General features: G+C 38.7%; 1 protein-coding gene across 2 annotated transcripts in view; it reads left to right on the plus strand.

Annotated features, from left to right (window-relative positions):
- Nucleotides 1-22,061, plus strand: part of EMB (embigin) — a 36,067-nt gene extending 14,006 nt beyond the window's left edge. The window contains exons 3-11 of one of the 2 annotated variants that reach the window (XR_011599945.1): nucleotides 1,085-1,162; nucleotides 5,689-5,884; nucleotides 8,073-8,161; nucleotides 13,170-13,309; nucleotides 13,616-13,898; nucleotides 16,871-16,904; nucleotides 18,655-18,742; nucleotides 20,505-20,639; nucleotides 21,857-22,061. Coding sequence is in view for 1 of the 2 variants with exons in the window: in XM_070935901.1 (XP_070792002.1) it covers nucleotides 1,085-1,162; nucleotides 5,689-5,884; nucleotides 8,073-8,161; nucleotides 13,170-13,309; nucleotides 13,616-13,898; nucleotides 16,871-16,904; nucleotides 18,655-18,712 (878 nt within the window). In the remaining variant the exon portion in view is untranslated. Of the gene's footprint in view, nucleotides 1-1,084; nucleotides 1,163-5,688; nucleotides 5,885-8,072; nucleotides 8,162-13,169; nucleotides 13,310-13,615; nucleotides 13,899-16,870; nucleotides 16,905-18,654; nucleotides 18,743-20,504 lie in introns of both variants that reach the window. The other variant, XM_070935901.1, reaches the window with a different exon arrangement.
- Nucleotides 22,062-22,776: the final 715 nt, after the last annotated feature.

A 22,776-nucleotide genomic window follows, 5' to 3' on the forward strand; every position in this document is an offset into this window, starting at 1 on the left:
GGGGACAGATATATTAATTCCTAGGGCCCTCTTACGTGAAGTTCTACAGGGTTCTACTGTCTCCCTCCTGCTTTTCCACATCTACATGAAACTGTTGGGTGGGGTCATCTGGTGAAGCCATCTGCTGGTTTGGGGTTCAGATTCCTCAAGATGCTGATGATACTCAATTATATCTTTTGACCCTTTGTCAGTCAAGTGAGATTATTAATGTCCCAATGTCTGGAGGTTGGGTAGATTTGAATGGGGGGGATCATCTTGATTCAATTCTACTTACTTCATTGTTGCTTACCAATTTTTATCTTTCATTGATTTGATTATAATTTGCTGATTTGATTGTTGTGAGCTGCCTAGAATCACTTAGAATCAAGTGGCATACAAATTTAATATATTATTGTTGCTGTGATTGTTGCAATTATTATTATTTGATGATATGGTAAGTGTGTTCTGCAGTTTGTGGAAGAAAAAATACCTTGTAGTGAAAGATTGTAAATAGCCTGGTCACCAGAGATATATGATAAATGCTCAGTTTAATGGGCTTTAATTTAGCAGACTTCACATACAACAGGTTTATTTCAATGGGCTAATATCTGTTAAATAGAAGGTTTATCCACTAAATTGAGGCTATGCTATTTACATCAATTAATGTAAGTCACAAATGATGTAAACTGATATAAATGATGTAAATTAAACTTCAGTAGACTTTTAGATTTAACAGATTCTCTCCCCCCCCCACACACACACTATATTGGCATATTAAATCAACATTTCCCCCATAATTTCCAAGGAATATTTGTTAGAGGAGGACTTATTAGAATTATTAGAATTTAAAAATAAATAAATAAGAGATCTCAGAATGAATTATTGGCATTTAAACAACAGAACTGGAGGTCCTTTGTGGATCTCTTTGTAACAGTATGTAATGGTTTAATATTATGTGTGACTCCTAATTTCCATTAGCAATAGTCTTGTGTAGAGGACAACACATAGTATAAGGAAATCATATATGAATCTGGTCAGCATAATATGTCTTCAGTGATGTTCCATTGAAATAAATCTAGTTACTTTTTTTTTTTTTTTTTTACAGCAGGTCCTTCTTCCACCATGACAACTTTTGATGAAGCTGAGAAGCTCCCTTTCTTGAATGATACCATTATCATACAGGGTATGTTTTTCTTAATCTTTAACTTGAATATTGACTGACGAGAGAGATGTATGCTAACCTATATACTACTAAAGATTACGATTATGTTGTCATAACTTTACCTGTCTGAAACTGTGCATCAGAGGGCAACAATTTTTGAACTAAGCTACTCAAATGGGCTAACTTATAGAATGTGTCCAAAATCTGGGATCTATGAGCCTGAGGGAATGAAATTTGGAAACGTTGTGGGTACTTCCAGTTGTGCTCCTGGGCTTCTGCTTCTGATTTTCATTTTCAACATTCTGTGACAGTTCCCTAGCCAGTCTCACAATCCCGCTCTCCCTCCTTCACCCAACAGCAACAGACACTTACCTGCAAAGAATGAAGGGAGGGAGGGAAGAATAGGGTGGAAGGAAGCCTTGTGCTCCCCCAACCTTGGTCAGCTCAGGAGTGCCTTCCATGATCTGCGCTACCCATGTGCCTGACCTGACCTATGCAGCACCTCTTCACCCTACCTGACCTTCACCACTCTCCCACTCACTCTCCCCTTTCTATGTGACATCTCTGGCCATTCCCACACACTCTTTCCCAACCCATGTTGGACCTCTCTCATATCTCCACATACCACTCCTGACTTGCACCCCCTCACTTCTTCCCTCATTTTCTCCACCTGCAGCAGCCTGTTACCTCCTGCTGGCTACATCATTGACTTTCTCTTTGAAAAGCAAAATAAATGTGGAAGTTGACAGGAATTCAAGGGAAGTAGGAAGGTTTCTGATGCTTCCTGTCAGTTTCTCACAAGGCAACTCAATGGGGAAGCCAGTAGGAAGTCTGAAGTCACCCCACTTCCATTGCTTTTTTGTCTATCCTTGGTCTTTTTCTTTCTCTGTATAGGTAAGGACATATCTCTGAAATGAGGACCCAATGGGTCATAGGATGTCTAGTTATTATATTTTTGAATCAGTAAAACTTAAGGTAATTTAATAAGAATGTTTGATTCAGTTTGTTTAACTAGCTGAAAGCTTGGGCAGAAATTGATGAGGAAAAAAACTGTTTCTATGTAAGGATGAGCATTTCATTCTGTAGGTTGTCAGTTGTTGTTTTTACACAAGAGGTTGTCAAATCAGCATGCAACATTCAATTTCATAGTTGTAAATTTAAATTTTGCACGCAAACAGAAGCTGTGTAATAATCAGTCGCAAATAACCAGGAGCATTTATGGAGTTGGAAACCACAGAAGAGTTTATCATTGCTACTACTAGTACAAGAATATAGTCAACTAATGATCAAAGCTAACTTGACGCTAGATAAGGGTCAACAGAATTCATGAGGAGGCTGGATTTAGTAGGTATCTTGTGGCAACGTAATAACTCTAAACTGATGACACATTTAACCTTGCCTTCCAGGTCAGCCTGCTCTTCCCCTACAATAGTGTAGCTACTAAAAAGAGGCAGTCCTTTTATTTTATATTAAACCTCCAGATCCAGATTCTGGACTGCAAAAATCCAGATAGACATTAGATAACATCATGATTTAGAGTTTTCCTTATATTTGCTTCCACTTTGAGGTTATCTGGAATTCTGTTCTCCCATGTGGAAACTGTATTCATAAGAACTTTAAGTTGCTTTGATTTTGTGAGTCACTTCATGATGCTCAGTATCTCTTTGTAACTCTGTTAAGTTTCCCTTCTTTGCCAGGGCAGATTCAAAAGGAATTTTACTCTCCTGTTTCTCAGATTGAATATTTACAAATGAATTCCACAGGCCAAAAGGATGACCTGTATGGAAAATATCTGATTAATAGAAACTATTTTTCCTCTTTCCCTATAAAGAAAAGCCAAAGAGATTAGCAACAATGAAATTACAGAGTTAAAAAAAAATCACAAATAATAAAACTGCAAAACTAGTAAAAAATAATCGAATTGCCCCATCCTCAAAAATGATATTACAGGTCACATATTTTCATCAAAGGACTACAACTAAATCCCGCATTTTCCTGAAAATAAGACCGGGTCTTATTTTCTTTTGGGCCCCAAAATAACCACTAGGGCTTATTTTTAGGGATGTCTTCCGCCCCCCCTTCCCACATATGGGAGGCCCACTTCTGCTTGCTTGTGGTGGAGCAAAAGGCCGCATGATGTGCTACTGCCTCCATGAGGCAGGGGAGTTACCTCAGGGCTCCTGCATCCAGGCCACCCATGCCCCGACACCTGCCTTGCCTCGATAATCATGTAGCCAGGATAGCTTATTTTTAGGGAGAAGATTTATGTTTAAAAAAGCATAACTTCTCTGAGTAAGAAGCCTGTTTCTTATATGTCTGTTAGATTTCAGAAAATGCACAGACCCACATCCTCCATGTTGTCCTGAAAAACAGACCAGAGATTGGTTTCAGCAGGTTCTGACCAGTTCTGGAGAACCGGTAGCTGAAATTAGGTATAGGTATGGGTATGGGTATACAGTAGATGCCTATGCATATATGTATGCATATACAGATGATATAAAGATATAGATAAAGATGTAAATATGGATAGGATTTAGCAGGTTTGTGCATAGTGCCTTGAACTCAAATCATCTTGAATTTGACATTTCTTGCCTGATGCTAAGAACACTGTTTTCATTTATGTTGGAAGTCATTTGAGGCCAACGCCCTGATTGAGGTAGCTGCTTTTGAACTTGGAAGAGAATGTTTTCAGTTTTGAAATGATTCCTACTCAGCCTTTGTTTTTCACGTTCTAAGGATTTAGCAAAGCCCAAAGTAGCCAAAGCAGATTAACCTTACATTGCTCACACCAGTTTAATCTTCAAGGCTCTAAGTTACAGCTTCCCAGTAGATCTTTTGTGGATCAGAACCATACTGACTGCTACTATTCTATGGTTGATTTTACCTAGCCATTACATCAATGCAATCTTATAGTGATTCTCTGAATTAGTTTCCTTAGCATAATCGATTTCTCCTTTCCTTTATATGGTATATCCCCCAGCTCTGCCTTCTTGGACTCCATTGTCAGAATCTAATCTTTCCTATTGTCTTCATAGACTCCATTACAGCCTTTTTGCTTTCCGTGTCTTCTGTTTCATCAGCATCCCATTTCTGATTGCTCATGATTCACCGTACTCATTTTCTAGCACTATTTTGACATATCCCACCAATGATCTGTTGATTCATGTTGTAAGAGTATTCTCTCCCCTAAAGGTTGCCATCATTTTCTGTTCAGTGATGGAAGATGGGAAAGAGATAGCTGTGGATAAAGTTGTGCTTTGCTGGTGATGGACGTGTAGACATGCATGTCATTAGATGTTATCATAAAATTATGCAAATTATGTAATTTGATTTAATTGGAGCAGTGAGTTCATGATATGCATCATTCATCCTCCTTGCAGACTGTCAGGTTGTATCCCAAGTGAAAAAGATCTATGGTTCAACCAAAGTCCTATTCATTTTAGTACATTATCTAAACTAATAGAAAGCAACGTTTATAGCTCCGGATTGAACTGGGGGTTCTTGTTGCTTTCTGAGTTTGGTTGTTTTCTTTCTGAAACGAAAGCAATAATTACAAGATTTTGATTCTGAATTTCTGAAAGTAAATACATCTTTAAAAAATTAATCAGTGAACGATTAGATTTTTTTCAGCTGTCATTCATTTTGGAAAATTAGCTACATTGCTATGGCATTTTTGGTGTTCTTCTAAGTTTGGGTATTAAGAGAGAAGAATTAGATTGGATTCATCTCAAACTGGTTCTCCTTGAGTTGTGGCAGGCTTCCAAATTCAAAGTCAATAGCAAATTCTGATGCATCTGGATTCTGATGACAGCATAGGTTATGTTCAGAGGTGGGTTTCAGCAGGTTCTGACCAGTTCTGGAGAACCGATAGTGGAAATTTTGAGTAGTTCCGAGAACCGGTAGTAAAAATTCTGACTGGGCCCACCCACATCTATTCTCTGCCTCCCGAGTCCCAGCTGATCGAGAGGAAATGGGGAATTTGCAGTAACCTTCCCCTGGATTGGGGAGGGAATCGAGATTTTACAGTATCCTTCCCCTGGAGTGGGGTGGGAATGGAGATTTTACAGTATCCTTCCCCTGCCACGCCTACCAAGTCACACCCCCAGAACCGGTAGTAAAAATTTTTGAAACCCACCACTGGTTATGTCCACTGTTAAGCACAGGCTAAAAGGTAGCATAATAATGCATCTAGTTAGAAATCAAGGGATTATCAAACAGCCAAGGCAGTTGTTCTATGAATGAAATGTTAGGTGTATGATATTCTCCTACATAGTCTTACTAAGGCCTTTTTAGGAGCCATGTCTAAAATTCAACTTCTTCTAGAGTATTTGAAACAAAGTTTGACATACGTGTGGCATGTGAGACTGCAATATTTTAGAAAGCTAAAGCTTTTAATTGCCAAATTCATCTGAATGTGCTAAGTGTTTTGAAGCTAATAGTTGACCAAAAAATTCCTTGAGTAATACACTCATATATATATATATATTTATATGCAATTATTTTCTTTTAATCAGGGAAGTGTTATCTCCTCTAACTATTTCCCATAGGATTTTCCAAAGTTCCTCAAACAAAAACTTTCACATTAGAGAGTCCAGCTGAACTTGAACTAATGTGTAGTTTGGTCATCAGCAACGCCACAAATGCGGCAAAAATGGAGACTGTTTGGAACTCAGAAAATGCAACTTTCAATCCGGAGACCATCAGGAGGAATGAAACTCACTCCAAATGGTGCACTCGATATACGTAAGTGGCTTTTGTTACATGCTGACATAGTTTAAAGTAGAGAGGAACAATCTTTTAGTACGGAGGGTCACCCTAGGAGGGGTACTTGCAGTGGCTAGAAGACTGTCATGTAGAACCACGTTATAAATCCTTAGGAAGACCACACCTGGAATGCTGCATTTAGTTTTGGTCACCACGTTACCAAAAACAACAACAATAATGTTGAGACTTTGGAAAAAATGCAGAGAAGAGCAACTAAAACGATTAAAGCCTAGAGACAAAAACATATGAAGAACAGCAGGAATTGGGTATGGCAAGTCTGAAGAAAAGAAGGACTAGGGGTGATGTGACAGCAGTTTTCCAATATTTGCATGAGCCACAATGGTTAGAGCAGGTGTCTCCAACCTTGGCAACTTTAAGCCTGGCGGACTTCAACTCTCAGAATTCCCCAGCCAGCAAAGCTGGCTGGGGAATTCTGGGAGTTAAAGTCCCCCAGGCTTAAAGTTGCCAAGGTTGGAGACACCTGGGTTAGAGTACAATATTGCAGGCTATTTCTGCTGCCTGCCAGCTGCCTGCAATTTGGCAAATCAAATCTCACCAGGCTCAAGGTTGACTCTGCCTTCCATCCTTCCGAGGTGGGGAAAATGAGGACCCAGATTGTTGGGGGGGCAATATGCTGACTCTCTAAGCTTCTTAGAGAGGGCTGTAAAAGCACTGTGAAGTGGTATATTAAGTCTAAGTGCTATTGCTAAGGTCTATTACTATTTGAGAGGCTTCCACAAAGAAGAGTGGGTCAATTTATTTTCCAAAACACCAGAAACAACTGCAGTGATTCCCTTAACAACTAGGGGAAGAAAAGTTGTAAAAAGGGGCAAAACTCACTTAAAAACTGTCTCATTTAGCAACTGAAATTTTTGGCTCAATTATGATCTTAAATTGAGGACTACTTGTATTGTACTGAATTCCTGCAGGGGGCTGTGCTTGGATTAAGAGCCTGGATAACTCTGCAGACAAAGGCACTGTAATTTAACACCAGCTGTCTGCAATTAAAGTAAGTTCAAATCTTGCCAGGCTCAAGGTTGACTCAGCCTTCCATCCTTTCTAAGGTAGGTAAATTGAGGACCCAGTTTGTGGGGGCAATAAGCTGACTTTGTATAAAATATACAAAAGTATGAAGGCTATTGCTTAACGCACTGTAAGCCGCCCTGAGTCTCCGGAGAAGGGCGGCATATAAATCAAATTAAAAAAAAAAAATTAGAGCAGGGGTGTCAAACTCAATTTCATTGAGAGCGGCATCACAGTTGTGTTTGATCTTGGGGGGTGGGGGGGATGGGATGGGCGTGGTCAGGGTGGGCATGGCCAGCTTGATGTCACTCATGTTGGGCGGGAGAGGGTGGGACAGACCTTGTGGTAGCCAAGTCCTAAGGCACGACTTCCCTCAGACCCTCTCTCACTCTCATTATAACCTTCCTTCCTTCCTTCCTTCCTTCCTTCCTTCCTTCCTTCCTTCCTTCCTTCCTTCCTTCCTTTTCTTCTTTTTCCGTTCCTCTTCATTCTCCTTTCTTCTTCCGTCCCCTCTTTCCTTATTTTTCCTTCCTTGCGCTCTTCCCATCTTTTTCTTCGTCTTTCCTCTTTCCCTTTCTCCTTTCCTGTCCCTTCTTGCATGCTCAAATGCAAAAGGGGAAACATTTCTCCTTTTGTTTGTTTTGCTAGCCTTCTGCCAGTGACAATGGAACTCGGGAGGTGGGCGCAAGCTCCATTTTCGCTGGCAGAGGGCTGCAGGAGGCCGTTGCGGCTGAAAACGGGACCCAGGCAGGCCGTGCACGGCGTCCTGAGCTCCATTTTCACTGGCAGAGTCACCATGGGTTAGTCCTTTGCTGTTTCCAGGGTGGCCAGATCTAAGCACCCCAAGGGCTGGATCTGACTCGCAGGCCTTGAGTTTGACACCCCTGGATTAGAGGATGACTGAGGTCCTTTCCATCGGTAGTTATCTGAACTATGATGTTCCATTTGGATATTCATAATATTTCAACTATCATAAATTTGTATCTGTTTCATCAAGCTGCTTGCATGTCACCATTTATCAATCCAGAACATTACTGTTACATATTTTTCAATTGCTGTTTTCATATTGTTTTTCTTTGTTTTTACTTTTTACTTTATAGCTCGATAGTGTTTATTATGTATGAATTGCTTAACTATTTTTAAGGATAAAAGTCAGAAATGAAGACCAGATGAGGAATTACACATGTGTTTATAAAACTACACCAGAAATAAAGGCTACATTTGTTTTACAAGGTAAGATCCAAGAATTTACCCTTTAAAAACTCAACTCTTCCTAAATCACACCATTTACCAGCAAATCAGAGAATTGACCCCCGTGTTTTCTGCTCTGGCATATTTAACGTCCCAAAGGTGCTTGTTTTCCCTTTGAAAATATTTTGCTTCTCATCCAAGAAGCTTCTTTAGTTCTCCTGAATCTTCATGAACTGAAGAAGCTTCTTGGATGAGAAGCAAAATGTTTTCAAAGGAAAAAAAAAACCCAGGAAAGTCCAGTTGCCTTTTGAAAAAAGCATGTTTGGGATAACCATGACCTGGATGATTGAGAATCTCCACAGACTGTCAGATAGTTAGTCCTCGATTTACAACAGTTCATTTAGTGACCGTTCAAAGTTACAACAGCAGTGAAAATGTGACTTATGACCATTTTTCACATTTTTGCAGCATCCCCATGATCGGGTGATCAAAATTCAGAAGCTTGGCAACTGGTTCATATTTATAACCGTTGCTGTGTTCCAGGGTCATGTAAATCCCCTTTTATGACCTTCTGACAAGCAAAGTCAATGGGGAAGCCAGATTCACTTAACAACAGGGTTACTAATGTATCAAGTTCAGTGATTCACTTAACAACTGAGGCAAGAAAGGTCATAAAATGGGGCAAAAAACACTTAAGAAATCTCAACAACAAAAATTTTGGGTTTAATTGTCATAAGTCAAGGACTACCTGTATTAATGTTATTAGCTCTCCACCATCCCAATTAAAAATGAAAACATGGAAAAAACTGGACCAACCCCAGTAGTTGTCAATGCTGTCAACATGCACCATTTTTTTCTAAAAGACTGGCAAAAAGTTGCTTGATTTGCAGCAATGGCAAATCAAACTAAAAAAATATATTTTTATCATTACCATGAAGGAGGAATTTTGCTGTACACCGTCAAAATACTAAGTTATTTTAAGACGTAACTTAAAACATATCAAGACTGGTTCCTTTAAACCTAATTTCTTTTCTTTTTGTTCTTCATTTTAAGATTATTTCTGCCTCTCCTCAAATCTGCATGGAATGTCACAGCAGTTTTTATTGTTGCTGTTCCTTTTTATCGATAATGCAGTATCATCTGATGTAAAATGATATTTCACTGAGGATGCAATGTGATGAATTATTGAGATGACTAAACATAGAACGATGATGCAGATTAATGGACTACATCCATTAAATATTAATTATTTCTTGCCTTTTGTATACACCCACTTGCTACTGATTTTTAAAACCAAACAAGTGCATTTTGAAGAATCACTGCTGGGGCTGTAAATATATTCCCTTTCAGTGGGGAGAAAGATTATTCCACTTGTCTCTTTTCAAACTTCAAAAATGATGTTTTTTAGGATTAGACTTTTGGCCTTTTACAGTTTAAATGTGAATCTAAGACTTAATCAAGCATCAGACACCCAAAAGAATTCAGCTTCACTGCTGTTTTAGTTAGATTTTGAAGTCTGAGATTGTTACAACCCCAATTTCTGAACTGAGTAGTCTCCTACAAAGCTCTACTCATTTGCAGAAACAGCTAAACATTTCCAAACTCATTTGCAATATCCTGATAGGAAAAGCTCTAACACTAAGAAAATTGCTTCTGCATGATAACATGGGCATTTAGAAGTAGAAAGTTTGAGTACGGAAGGATTAAAGATCAACTCTGACCATCAGGGATGTTTAAAATTGCCCGTCTGTATAATAAGCTATATACTGTAGTTTTGGCAGTAGAACTGCTGCAAAAGTGCTAAATCAAGAAGAATGTAATGTATTGTTGTGTATCTATCATCCTCACATAATTATGACTATGTGTTCCATAGGCATTTGCTTATTGTGAGTCATAATAAGCCATTGCTTATTGTGAGTCATAAAATAGTGCACTTTTAGAAGGAAAATTTCATTAGGATAAAAAAAAAAAACAATATTACACTCTGCAGCCAAACATTAATCAGACTGGAAAGTGGTAATGATTAGATACATTTTATTTCATGGAGTATTTGTTCAGCTCTAATCTATCAGTGAGACACGAGCAATATATTTCACACCGCTATGTTTTGTGGCTGGGTAATGGTGCGAGCAAAATAAATTTGCTCAAACCAGGATGTTCTAAATGGTTCCTCATACTTGGCTTTGGCAAGCTCAAGTTTTTGGGGTTTTTTTTTCTTCCCTTGGTCAGGAATTTTAACAGTTAGTTTGCAAAAACTGCCTTTTCTTTTTGCTTGCTTGTTGTTTTTGAATGAGAAAAATAGCAGAAACTAGGTTTCCACAGTTATTGGCTTCTGTACAAAAAGCTTGGGTCATGTTAAATTTGATTATCTGCATAACAGTGAAAATATTCAGGCCACTGTAGGAAAACCCCATTTAACTGGGATTGAAACGTAACTTGCAAGCGTGGTCCTTTCTTACATACAATCAGGGGTGGGCTGCTGGGGGTTCGCAGGGGTTTGGGAGAACCTCTAGCTAAATTCTGTGCAATTCAGAGAATCCCCAAATCCCACTCCTGGCTGGCCTCACCTACCCCCTCCTGCCCCTCTCAGGAGTCCCCACACGGCCTGTTTTAGATGCAGATAAGTGCAGGGTGCGCGCGGAGGCTCGGGGAAGGCAAAAACCAGGCCTACTGGAAGTTTGGGAAGGGCCTCCAGAGCCTGGAGAGGCTGTTTTTGCCCTCCCGAAGGCTTGAGGAAAGCCTCTGGAGCCCGGGGAGGGCAAAAATGCCCCCTTTGCCATGGTGCAGGAGTTTGACTAGGCCATGGCCACCATGGCCACACCCACCCAACAACCTGGCAGAGAATCCCTTGCTAAAGTTTTTTAAGCCCACCCCTGCATATAATGGCAAATTTCTACCTTAGTAGGAAATGATATATGAGCTTGGACATAAACCTCATCTTCAGTTATGTATCCCACAGCCAATCATGTTTGCCCAGAAACAATAATTAACAATTAGCAATCATGTTAATTTTGAGTAAGTTATTTCCATGTGACTTAATTCCCAGGAATGTTTAGAACCATAGCTATTTCCAGATGTAACCAGGGACATTATTTCCATATAAATCATTAAGTATGGAAGACAAAATCTACCTTGAGCCAATTGCCAATAGCTAGAAGTTGGTGTAAAACAAAATACACTGAAGAACATTCTAACCTTCTAGGAGCCTGGATAGCTCTGCAGACAAGGCACTGCAATTTAACACCAGCTGTCTGCAAGTAAAGTAAGTTCGAATCTTGCCAGGCTCAAGGTTGACTCAGCCTTCCATCCTTTCTAAGGTAGGTAAATTGAGGACCCAGTTTGTGGGGGCAATAAGCTGACTTTGTATAAAATATACAAAAGTATGAAGGCTATTGCTTAACGCACTGTAAGCCGCCCTGAGTCTCCGGAGAAGGGTGGCATATAAATCAAATTAAAAATAAATAAATAAAAAAAAAACCTTCACCCTTAAAATTGTATTTTATGATCTAGAGCAGAATGGACAACTTTCATGCAGCCAGGGCCTGTTTGCTAATTATTTTGGCCTGCTTGGAGGATTGCTTTGATACAACCCCCCCCCCCCCCCCCCACAAAACTTTCATGGGTTTTCAATGTCTCTATATAAAATCCTTTCATATTCTCCAAATGCAACAGAGAAGGGAAATAATCCATATGAGAGAATCTCTGGGGGGCTCAAAACAAAATTGGTGGATTCAGGAAGCTGCAGAAACAGCTTTTCTCATAATACTATATTGAACTCCTCTCACTTCTGCAAGTGACATTTTGTTTCTGTTCCTCTCAATTCTAGCTGTGTCAAGGGAGCAAACTAACAGTTGTATATACCAAGATCCATATTAGTCTTCTGAAAGCCTATAAAGTACCATATTCGATTTCTGCAAAAGTTGAGCCAGAAGCTGATAGGCAGCCCAAAGCTAATGTACCCATAACCCCCATAGAATGTTATAAGAACAATGGTAGCTTTTCTGGTTCCATTCTAACTTGTACTGACTCAGAGTTGGAAGGAGAGACGAGTGGGTGACATCTTGATAGCTCACTCGCTCAGAAGAAAGAGGAAGAGGCAGAAATGGTTTCCTGATGAAATAGCCATGTTTTAAAGGCCCTCCTAAAAACCATCCTGTTCCACAGAATGAGGGCAGGGGAGAGAGAAGGGTTGCTTCCCTGATCCCTGAAAGCATCAGTCCCTAGAATAATCTTATCATTTTAAATTGGAAATGCATTTAATTATACTTTACTAGAATTGCCTTCAGGAATTCAGGAGGAGGCAATTGAAATTGCACAAATTTCGGCACCTATTTCAGTCGAGTATCATGTCCCTTCATGTCCCTGAGGTAAGCCAGTGCAGGGCGCATGGGGCAGTTCCACCCCCCCCACCTCACGGCGGCACCGCTAGCATGCTGCGTGGCCTCCTGCCCCACCGCAAGCCCTCCTGCCCCACCCTCCCTCTCTCTCTCTCTCTCTCTCTCTCTCTCTCTCTCTCTCTCCCTCCCTCCCTCCCTCCCTCCCTCCCTCTATCTCGCGCTCTCTCTCTCTCTCTCTCTCTCTCTGGATAAACATAAACATAGTCCGTTTTTAATGCATAGCGGAAAAAAGTGTCTTGAGAATTAACAAGGTTGATTCTATATGATATAAAGCTATTACATAATCTAGTTGTTCTGCTTCGGAAACCACAAAGCCTCCTCCGGGAAGGTAACAAAGAAAACTGGTCATGGAGAGGATGTGTAGCATTTCTGACAATACTGTGGATCCTGGTCAAGCATCGCTTATATGCTATGTCCTGGGCTATGTCCTGGATAGAAGGAAGCGAACTTCCGATAATCTTTTCTGCTGTCCTCACACTGTGTGTGCAGCTTTTGTGTCTGAAGCAATAATGCTTCCAAACCATACAGGATTACAATACAACAGGATGCTTTTGATCGTCCCTAAATAGAAAATGGGAACGATGGGGGAAGGAAGATGTGCTCTTCTCATATGGCAATACAGTTCTTTTTTTGTTGTTTTTGTTTTCCCTTAGTGCCTCAAGTCCATGTAAAATCTGACCATATAATCAGTTATGTGGGTGACACCGTGGTATTGACTTGTGATATTGGCAATGGGAAAACCCAGTTTAACCCAAGTTTTTGGATCTGGTATTCAAATAATGGAAGTGGAGAGGTAAAGTTCTCTTTCATTTACGGGAGGAATCCTATCCTATCCCCTTGCCCCATCATTTCAACATACTTTTCAAGACATGTATTTGTAATGTAGACCCAATCTTACCCCAGCTGGACTGTGAATCAAATATTCATAGATTTCCAAAGATTGTTTATTTTTTAATTTCCCTTTCATGTTTCTATTTCACTGTTATAATTTTCATGTCAGAATCTTCATTTATATATTTAAATATCTATATATTGGAATTTAGAATGATTTATGAGTGGTGTATGATGAAGATTCTTTACTCTTTTTTTCTTCTATCAGGTGGTTATTAATTCTACCCTGATGCCAGAGAAGTACAGCTTTATCCAGACACCTGCAAACATAACCAAACTGAAGATCTTTGATCTCTCTGAATTAGACACCAGTTCATACTGGTGCAAAGCTGGATTTCTACTAGGTGAAAGTAAAGGAAAAGTGTCTCTCAAAGTCCTGACATATTTGACACCTCTCAAACCATTTCTTGTAATAGCTGCTGAAGTTATTATTTTAGTAGCGCTTGTTTTTATCTTTGAAGTGGTTTCCAAAAAGAAAGAAGCTAATACTGGTAAGATATGGAAGAATAACATCTTCAAATATGCTTCTTTTATTTGGTGTTTTTGTGCAATAACAACGGGATGACATGAATGGTAAACCTCTGTTTATGACTGAAGCTTCTTGGGGATCTCAGAGGATAAGGAAGAGTAATTAATTTCTTGCATTATGTCATTATGTCATCACATAAATTATGCAGATAAACTAATTTGCTGAGCTATAATTTGTGTCATGATGTATGACATGTGGAACATCAATATGGCTTCTACCAGTAGCCTGTGCCGATATGTTCCCATTGTGTTGGACCTCAACTTCTAGAATTCCTGAGCCAAGATACATAATGTAAGAGGAATTGTAAGAACAAGTCCAACTTTGAATGGAGCATGCAAAGTTGGGAAAGATTGCACTAAACCATAACGATAGGTAAACCTTGTTTCCTCTGATAGTTTTCTATTATTAGATTTTAAGAACAAAGTTATAGGGTCAAGTAACCTTTTATTGGCTGAGGACTGCATTTTATCTTCATGTGATGGATCCAGGGCTACATTTAAAAAGTGAACACAGTTCTTGGGAGCAAGAAGGGCACACACAACAAAATGTGACTACACTGTGAGACAAATGGCATGGTTTAGGTACATTCACCAGACATCAAAACATAAGTGTAAAGAAAAAAAATCTGTGTGCATGTTATCATTTTGGCATCACTGCATAATGCAGATGTTGCTGACAGGGCTCCTTTTAGGAGGTAAAGCCTGACCTTACTAGTGTATGCAGGACAAAATGATTTTCCCATAAAAATGATTTTCAATTTTGAGCCAGCAAGCAAAATGATTCATTTTGTCCATCTGTGAAATTGCTAGCATGTGTCGCTAGCAAATTCTGTTCCTGAATTTGCTGATTTTTCCCCCCAGCAATTTTTGCAGTCGGACAGTACATGATGCCCATAAATCGTTGACTGCCATCCTTGCTTTATTATAACTAACAAAGAGTAGCTTTACCAGAGGATTTTCTTCTTCTTTTGAAAGCCATTCATAGAATCAGGGCACAAATAACTGGATACATCTGCCTCTCAAAACATCTCTAAGGAAATGGTGCTTACTTCAAAGTATCTGGGTTTATTTGCTATTCAGTAGAAAGCTAAATGATGAGTGGAATCACGCAGATGCTATATTTTTGAACAAGATAAATAAAATATTTTGTATGTGATTCAAATATTTCATGTTTTAAAATTGAGGTTGAGCTGCAGTTTCATTTTGTGCTTTTGTTGCCCTATCAGAAAGGAATGTGGTGGACTGGGAGAGAAATGTTGCGAATCCTAAAATAATATCTGTGGCCACTGAAAGGGAAAACTCATGTCTTCCAGTTGGTCTCTAAGAAAATGAAAAGTGCCTTGGTTCCAGATTACAGTGTAGCAAAACACTTTATTCTCCATACATACCTTGCATCACCCATGTTCTTTGGCATCACCTGGAGAGATTCCCCTTCAGGCAGATTCCCCTTTCTTGTAGTTGTGTCTGATGGCTATGGATATCCAGGGTGGGGGAGTAGGGAATGATCCCATGTGTATCACAACTTCATCCTGCATAAGAACTGCATATTTTGTGTCATTTGTGAGATGACATCATGACATACATGATGTCCTTGTATCTTGGGCCAAATGCCTATGTGTGCTTCTTATCAAATTGGAAGAACTGAAACTTTTCCAAAAGAGGTACATAGCCCCCTTTTTATGGGGAGAGTTATTAGAATAGAATAACAGAGTTGGAAGGGACCTTGGAGGTCTTCTAGTCCAACCCCCTGCTTAGGCAGGAAACCCTACATCACTTCAGACAAAAAACTTCCAGTGTTGGAGCATTCACAACTTCTGGAGGCAAGTTGTTCCACTGATTAATTGTTCTAACTGTCAGGAAATTTCTCCTTAGTTCTAAGTTGCTTCTCTCCTTGATTAGTTTCTACCCATTGCTTCTTGTCCTGCCTTCAGATGCTTTGAAGAATAGTTTGACTCTCTCTTTTCTTTGTGGCAACCCCTGAGATACTGGAACACTGCTATCATGTCTTCCCTAGTCCTTCTTTTCATTAAACTAGACATACCCAGTTCCTGCAACTGTTCTTCATATGTTTTAGCCTCCAATTCCCTATTCATCTTTGTTGTTCTTCTCTGCACTCTTTCTAAAGTCTCAATCTCTTTTTTACATCGTGGTATTACTTGGTATTGGTATTACTTACCAAGAGTTTTAATTTGTTCTTTAATTTTATTACTTCACTAATTACTTATTTTATGTTTTATTACTGTATGTTATTATGTCTTTATTACATATAGCCAGGAGATTTCAATAGTTGGCAGTATTAAAAAAAATAACTATTTAAGTAAATAGGAAGTAAAATCACCTAGTCGCACTATAAGAGAGGAAATGTATTGACATTAAACTAATGTGGCTGTTAACTATACTGGTAATAAAGAAACAGCAGCATTTTATCTTACAGTATTAGTGGGAAACGTATTTCACGTAATGTAATGTACTTCCAGCTTCAGTATTCCATTTTTGGAAATTTGCTCTTTCCATATTTTCAACTAAGTCAATAGGCTACAATTCCTTTTGTAGCAAGATTTTGTAAGCAATCATATTAATCCATTACATTAACTATACAATTGACTATAGAATCCCTTAAACAAACAAACAAACAAAATTATATACAGTTTGGTCTAGTGGTTAAGGCACCATGTTAGAAACCAGGAAATTGTTCTTGTTCTAGTTCCACCTTGAAAATTGACTGTGTGCCTTGGACCAGTTATTCTCTCTCAGTCCTAAGAAAGAGGCAATGGCAAACTACTTCCAAAAAATGGAAACACTTAGTCCAGACAGTCATCAGGAGCCAAGACTGACTCAAAGGCTTGAGATCAGGCTTGAAATATTAATAAATAAGTAAGTGAGTAAAATATACCAACAGCAAATACAAATCACATTGGTTTCTTTCTCTTTGCAGAAGTTGGAAAAGAATTCGAACAAGTAGAAACATTGTAAGTAATAATGTTCTTGTTGTAAAGTTAAAGCAATACTGTTTCATGTTACACTACAAAAGTAGTGTAAAGTTGAAACAATAACAGGTGATAATCAACACCATTACCATTCAATTTTAATGGGGGGGGGGGTTGCACATCAAGGATTAATTTTGTCTCATTTGTTTAGTAGTAGAATGGAGGGTGGTTGGCAGGAAACCCACTGAGCCTCAAACATATGCCAAGTCTTATTAAATGTAAAAATGCCAAGTTGTTTATTTGTCTGCTAATGAAAGTGAGTACGAATTGTTGTGTTTGAACATTGCTGACTCTACTTGCAAAATAGGAAGAAAAAACTCTATTGCAAGCTTCTTGTAATGAAATGAAGTTTGATCTTTTTTCACATGTACCTCGTAAGAGACATTCACTGAAATGCTATTCTGCTTAAAAATAGTAATGGTCGTATCAGACTGTTTCTCCCCATCGTCCAACCAAAGTGATAGGGAATGATTTCAAAAAGGAGATTTTTTTATTTTTATTTTTTGACAAAGCAGTTGAATAGGCAAAGCCACCTTTTGCTTCCATGCTGCAAACTCATATCTACAATGTACACATTTCCAAGAGACCAGAGATTTACTGAGAACAAAACTGTTACAGGGAATGGTGGTTTTTCTTCTAGTCCTCTTGTTATGCTAGGCTCTCGGGTTTTTCCCATGTTCAACCACTCACTCAGGCAACCTCCTAAATACAAAGCCTAATAATACTTAGGTTTTAATTTACTGATTGTGAACTAGCTAGTTGCTAGGATGGACAACCCAGGGAAACAAACTCCAACAACCTATTTAACTGAATATACTGTACTTTTGTCAGTCCCATATCTAGACCCTCCTCTGCTGGGTAGCTGATGTTGAGATAATTTATAATTCAGCCATCAACTGGGTTTGTTTCAAATCAATGCATTAAATAGAAACGTACTACAAACTAGCCAAATTAGAATAGAACTAGAATAGAACTAGCCAAATTAGAATAGAATAGAATACGTCACAACAGTATTCCGGGAAATCCCACCAGATTTTATCATACGCATTGTAATGAAACCACAGGGTTTCTAGCTTGTTCAGAACATTGAAGCAACAGAGTGGTCAAAGCTTGGAATGCGCTACCTGACTCTGTGGTTTCTTCCCCAAACCCCCATAACTTTAACTTTAGACTGTCTACTGTTGACCTCACCCCATTCCTAAGAGGTCTGTAAGGGGCGTGCATAAGTGCACCAATGTGCCTACATCCCTGTCCTACTGTCCCCATTTATTTGTATCCATTTCCTGTATTCAAAATCATGTTTATACTTATATCTATTATACATGTTTGATGAACTAAATAAATACATAAACAAAATAAAAAGCTCTCATTTTTGTGTTTCTCCATAGGCTGAAAAAGGTCACCTATAGCAGAGGTCTCCAACCTTGGCAACTTTAAGGCTTGTGGACTTCAGCTCCCAGAGAGGAATTTTGGGAGTTGAAGTCCACAAGTCATAAAGTTGCCAAGGTTGGAGACCCCTGTTCTAGAAGATATGAAGCCTCACTGATAGCTAGCTTCTACGTTTTTAAACCATATCTTATGTCTCTATTCTGCTCTATTGCTGGGGACATTTAGCCAAGCAAGAGTTAACAAATGGGAAAACCCATCTAAGTGTAAACGTCCATATTGAATTTAATAAAAATTAATCCATGATGGGAAAAAACCTGAACCCATCTTTCTTTATTCTGTACAGGAAATCAGAAGACAGCAATGGTGTGGAAAATAGTACTACCCGACACAGGAATGTCTAAATCCCTTATTAAAAGGGATTTAGTTAGAAGGTAAATCTGAGGGATCCTGTATCTATTAGTGTTCAGATTTTTGAAATTTTGGGACTGTTGGGTTTGAACAGGCTGAACAAACATTAAAGAAATGTTGGGGTGCTTGTTTATTCAATTTATTTGCACCTATCTCACAGAGGCAGCTTTGGGTGGGAAACATAGATCATCATCAAAAACATTTGGCGTAAAAATACAAGCTGAAAATTAAAAATGAGAATGGACTGGAATAAAATGAAAAAAAAAGTGGAAACTGGGGTAGCCATCAACAATACTTAAGTATGTCTCACAGGTTTATCTAATTAGCCAAGTTTTAAGGACTCTTCAAAAGACTAGTAAAGATAGAGTCAAAATAATGTGGAGGTTGGAGGGAATGGTGTTCCAGAGGGTAGGCAGAGGGATAGAAAAGGCAAACTTCTGGTGTCCCTCTAGATGGCACTCTTTAGTTCTGTAGGTGGGAACCATTTTTGGCCAGACTGATGGCTCAAGTAGTGACCAAAGGTGCAAGGTTGTTCCTCAAATAGCCTAACCTCATGCCCCAATTTATGTACTTTCATGCTACAGAACTACTGAAGCAGTGAATTAAGATCAGGCCACCATCCTCAATGAGAAGGATAAGGATTGTTTATGGAATGTCTTTTTGGACATAGGACAAATAATATTTTATCAATTGCCCCAGTAATGGTCGCTGTATTGAATTACAAATGACTACCGGATAAACCTTGAAAAGGGGAAGACAGTGGGGTAAGAAGATAAAAACTATCTTCAACGTATACACCAGGAAAAACCGGGGAAGCGACATACATGGAGAGAAGACGGTGCCTACTGATTCTCTTTTTGAATATATGAAAAACTCCCTTTTTATCTTCTCACCCAACTGTCTTAAATACATACACACCCCACCACCACCACCACCAGCAGCAGCAGCAGCAGCAGTGTTCACACTGAAAAAAAAGTGTGGTGGGAATTAGTCAAAAATGTCTGAAGAGCACCAGATTTCGAGATCTGGTCTCCAAATACGTCTGTCTGAAGTACAGGTTATATAAAGGTAAAGGTTCACCTTGCACATATGTGCTAGTCGTTCCCAACTCTAGGGGGCGGTGCTCATCTCCCTCTCAAAGCCGAAGAGCCAGCGCTGTCCGAAATCGTCTCCGTGGTCATGTGGCCGGCATGATTAAACGCCAAAGGCGCACGGAACACTGTTACCTTCCCACCAAAGGTGGTCCCTATTTTTCTACTTGCATTTTTTACGTGCTTTCAAACTGCTAGGTTGGCAGAAGCTGGGACAAGTAATGGGAGCTCACCCCGTTATGTGGCACTAGGGATTCGAACCGCTGAACTGCCAACCTTTCAATCGACAAGCTCAGCGTCTTAGCCACTGAGCCACTTTTGCCATGTCAGTTGGAAAGTTGGCTGGGAAGGTTTACAAGGAATAACACCAAGTGAAGGACGTCTGATTAGTCCGTGAAAGGCGTATCAGATATTGCTTTAATGTGCAGCTGTGCGTGGGTGTTGGCAAGGCAAGCAAAGAGGGGAAAAGATATCACAGCTGTTCTGATGCCGTTGTGGCTTCTATCAGACAACTGCAGGTGAGCAAGTTTTTTTTTATAGCTCTGCATACATTTTTTAAAAAATGCCAGTGGCTGGTAAAATGGGAAGTGGGATGTTTAAAACTATCAGCTTTAATCAACCCCTGAAAGCAGTACTCCTTTGTATTAGATGGTATTACTGCACTTCTTTAATCTTTCTGTTCTTTTTAATGTAGGTAAAATGAAAAGAAATGCCAAGGCTGCACTGGATAAAAAACTTGCTGGAACAGTGGAACTATATCTACTTGGTTTCTAATGATGGACTTCTAGGTGTCTTAAAAAATACCGCTTTAAAAATGCCTTTTTAAAAAGTAATGAATGTATTAAAAAAGCTAATGTGATTCATATTGTCCTAAAAGCTAAAGTTATGCTGTAGACTATACTCTCTTATATCTGTTCGAGCCTTTGGCTGCAATTAACCCTAATCTACTATTAACTTCTCATCTATCTGAATATGTATAGAGTGCATTTTTGTATATGATGATCAGCACCTACTGGAAATATAGGCAGTCCTTGACTTACAACAGTTCATTTAGTGATTGTTCGAAGTTACGTCACTGAAAAAAGTGACTTATGACTGTTTTTCACACTTACAACCATTGCAGCATCCCTATGGGCATATGATCACAATTCAGACACTTGACAATTGACTCATATTTACAACACTTTCAGTGTCCCAAAGTCAATGAGGAAACCAAATTCACTTGACAACCGTTGCTAACTTAACAACTGCAATGATTCACTTAATAACTGTGTCAAGAAAAAAAAATCATAAAATGGGGCAAAACTCACAACAAATGTCTCACTTAGCAACAGAACATTTGGGCTCAATTGTAGTCGTAAGCCGAGGACTACCTGTATTCTTCTGATTTGTCAGTGCTAGTAAAGTAATATTATCAGAAGAAGCCATACAAGCCAAGATTTACAAGGAAAAGTAAATTGCAAAGGGTTTAACGTTTATATTGAGAAGTAATCTCTCTAACTTAGATGGCAAACATCTTTAGCCTCCAATATTTTATGTCAACCAAGTGTCACCCTTACAATCTCAAAGCATTTTCTCTTTTTCTTCTGTAAAAAAAGGAAGTTGTTGGTTTTCTTGGAAGAGATTATGTGGCTGGTAGGGTGGTGTTAGAAATATGATAGCTAAGTAGAAAACAAATACCAAATGGTGATATTCAAAGCTTGGATTTGGTTAGATCACTTGTCCAGAAGTACCACAAGTGGACAATAGCAATACACTCAATGATATGCCTTGTTAATCTCATGGTTTATCAATAACTTTACCAAAGAACTGAGAAAGTACACAAATTTTCCTTTAAAATAACTAACGAAGCCATAACGTTTCTAATGTGTTATAACTGTATTTTCAGTTCCTTGCGTTCCCTTTATCCTTTCCGTTGTTTGTACAATAAATGTCACCAGATAAGAGGGATGCCTGTCAAATGTTTTACATGGTTAAGCTTTCATGAATAATTAACACTAATTATAACCACACATTTGAAAGAGTGATTTTTTTTTTCCTTTTCAGGCAACAGTGAGGCTGAACTACTCTTTCCATATCATAAGGGAATCTGCACAGGGCAAGAAAGGATTTTAAAAATGTAAAGTGACTATCAAAGCATGTGATCAAAGCCTTGTCCCCTTTTACACGCATTGTCTTAATTGTGCATCTGGCATCACTACTTTTCTAAACTTTGAAAACGAGGTCAAACGAAAGCATCAGAGTACCCCAATATGAGCCAAATAAAAACGATGTTTTATTTTACCAATAGAATAGACTAATGAGATGATTATTACATTATAGGCAAAAAAAGAAAGAAAAAGAATAATGCCGCTGTTTGTTTTTTAAAATAAAATTAGGGGAAATTTGTTTTAAAGATTTTATGTTAATGAGTATCGTTTTAAAATTTAAAGTGCCATAAACAGGATAGGTGATAGTGCCCAAGTTATTTTCTCACTTTGTAGAGAATCACAAAAATGAATTGATTTATACAATTTATTAGTCAATATAATGATTACTGCCCATCTTCAAATTAAGGAACAGTGAGCACTGCACATTTTATAAAATATGGCTTCTCTAGAACGTGTGTATTAGATATTTCATTTATGCATGGCCCATCACTTTGCAATGGATAGACAAATGGCATTGTATAAATATCCTGTAAAAAGCAATTGTGAGATTATTATTCCTAAATCCAATCTGCCCTTCTTCTGCAATTTGATAGTGGCTATAGATTTAGATAATTATTCAGTTTATCTATATGAATTATTGTATATAGTGTGGGTGAAAAACAACTAGAAAAATAAGTGTTTGTGACTACACACAGGTAATACACACACACACACATTTGGCATTTGCAGTGTTTTGCAAACCACTGGCAATTGTTCTCCTTAAAAATAGAATAGAATAGAATAATAGAGTTGGAAGGGACCTTGGAGGTCTTCTAG

This window comes from Pituophis catenifer, unplaced genomic scaffold (genome assembly GCF_029215685.1).
Source record: "Pituophis catenifer annectens isolate HBS135680 unplaced genomic scaffold, rPitCat1.0.hap2 SCAF_2, whole genome shotgun sequence".
Lineage (NCBI taxonomy): Eukaryota > Metazoa > Chordata > Lepidosauria > Squamata > Colubridae > Pituophis > Pituophis catenifer.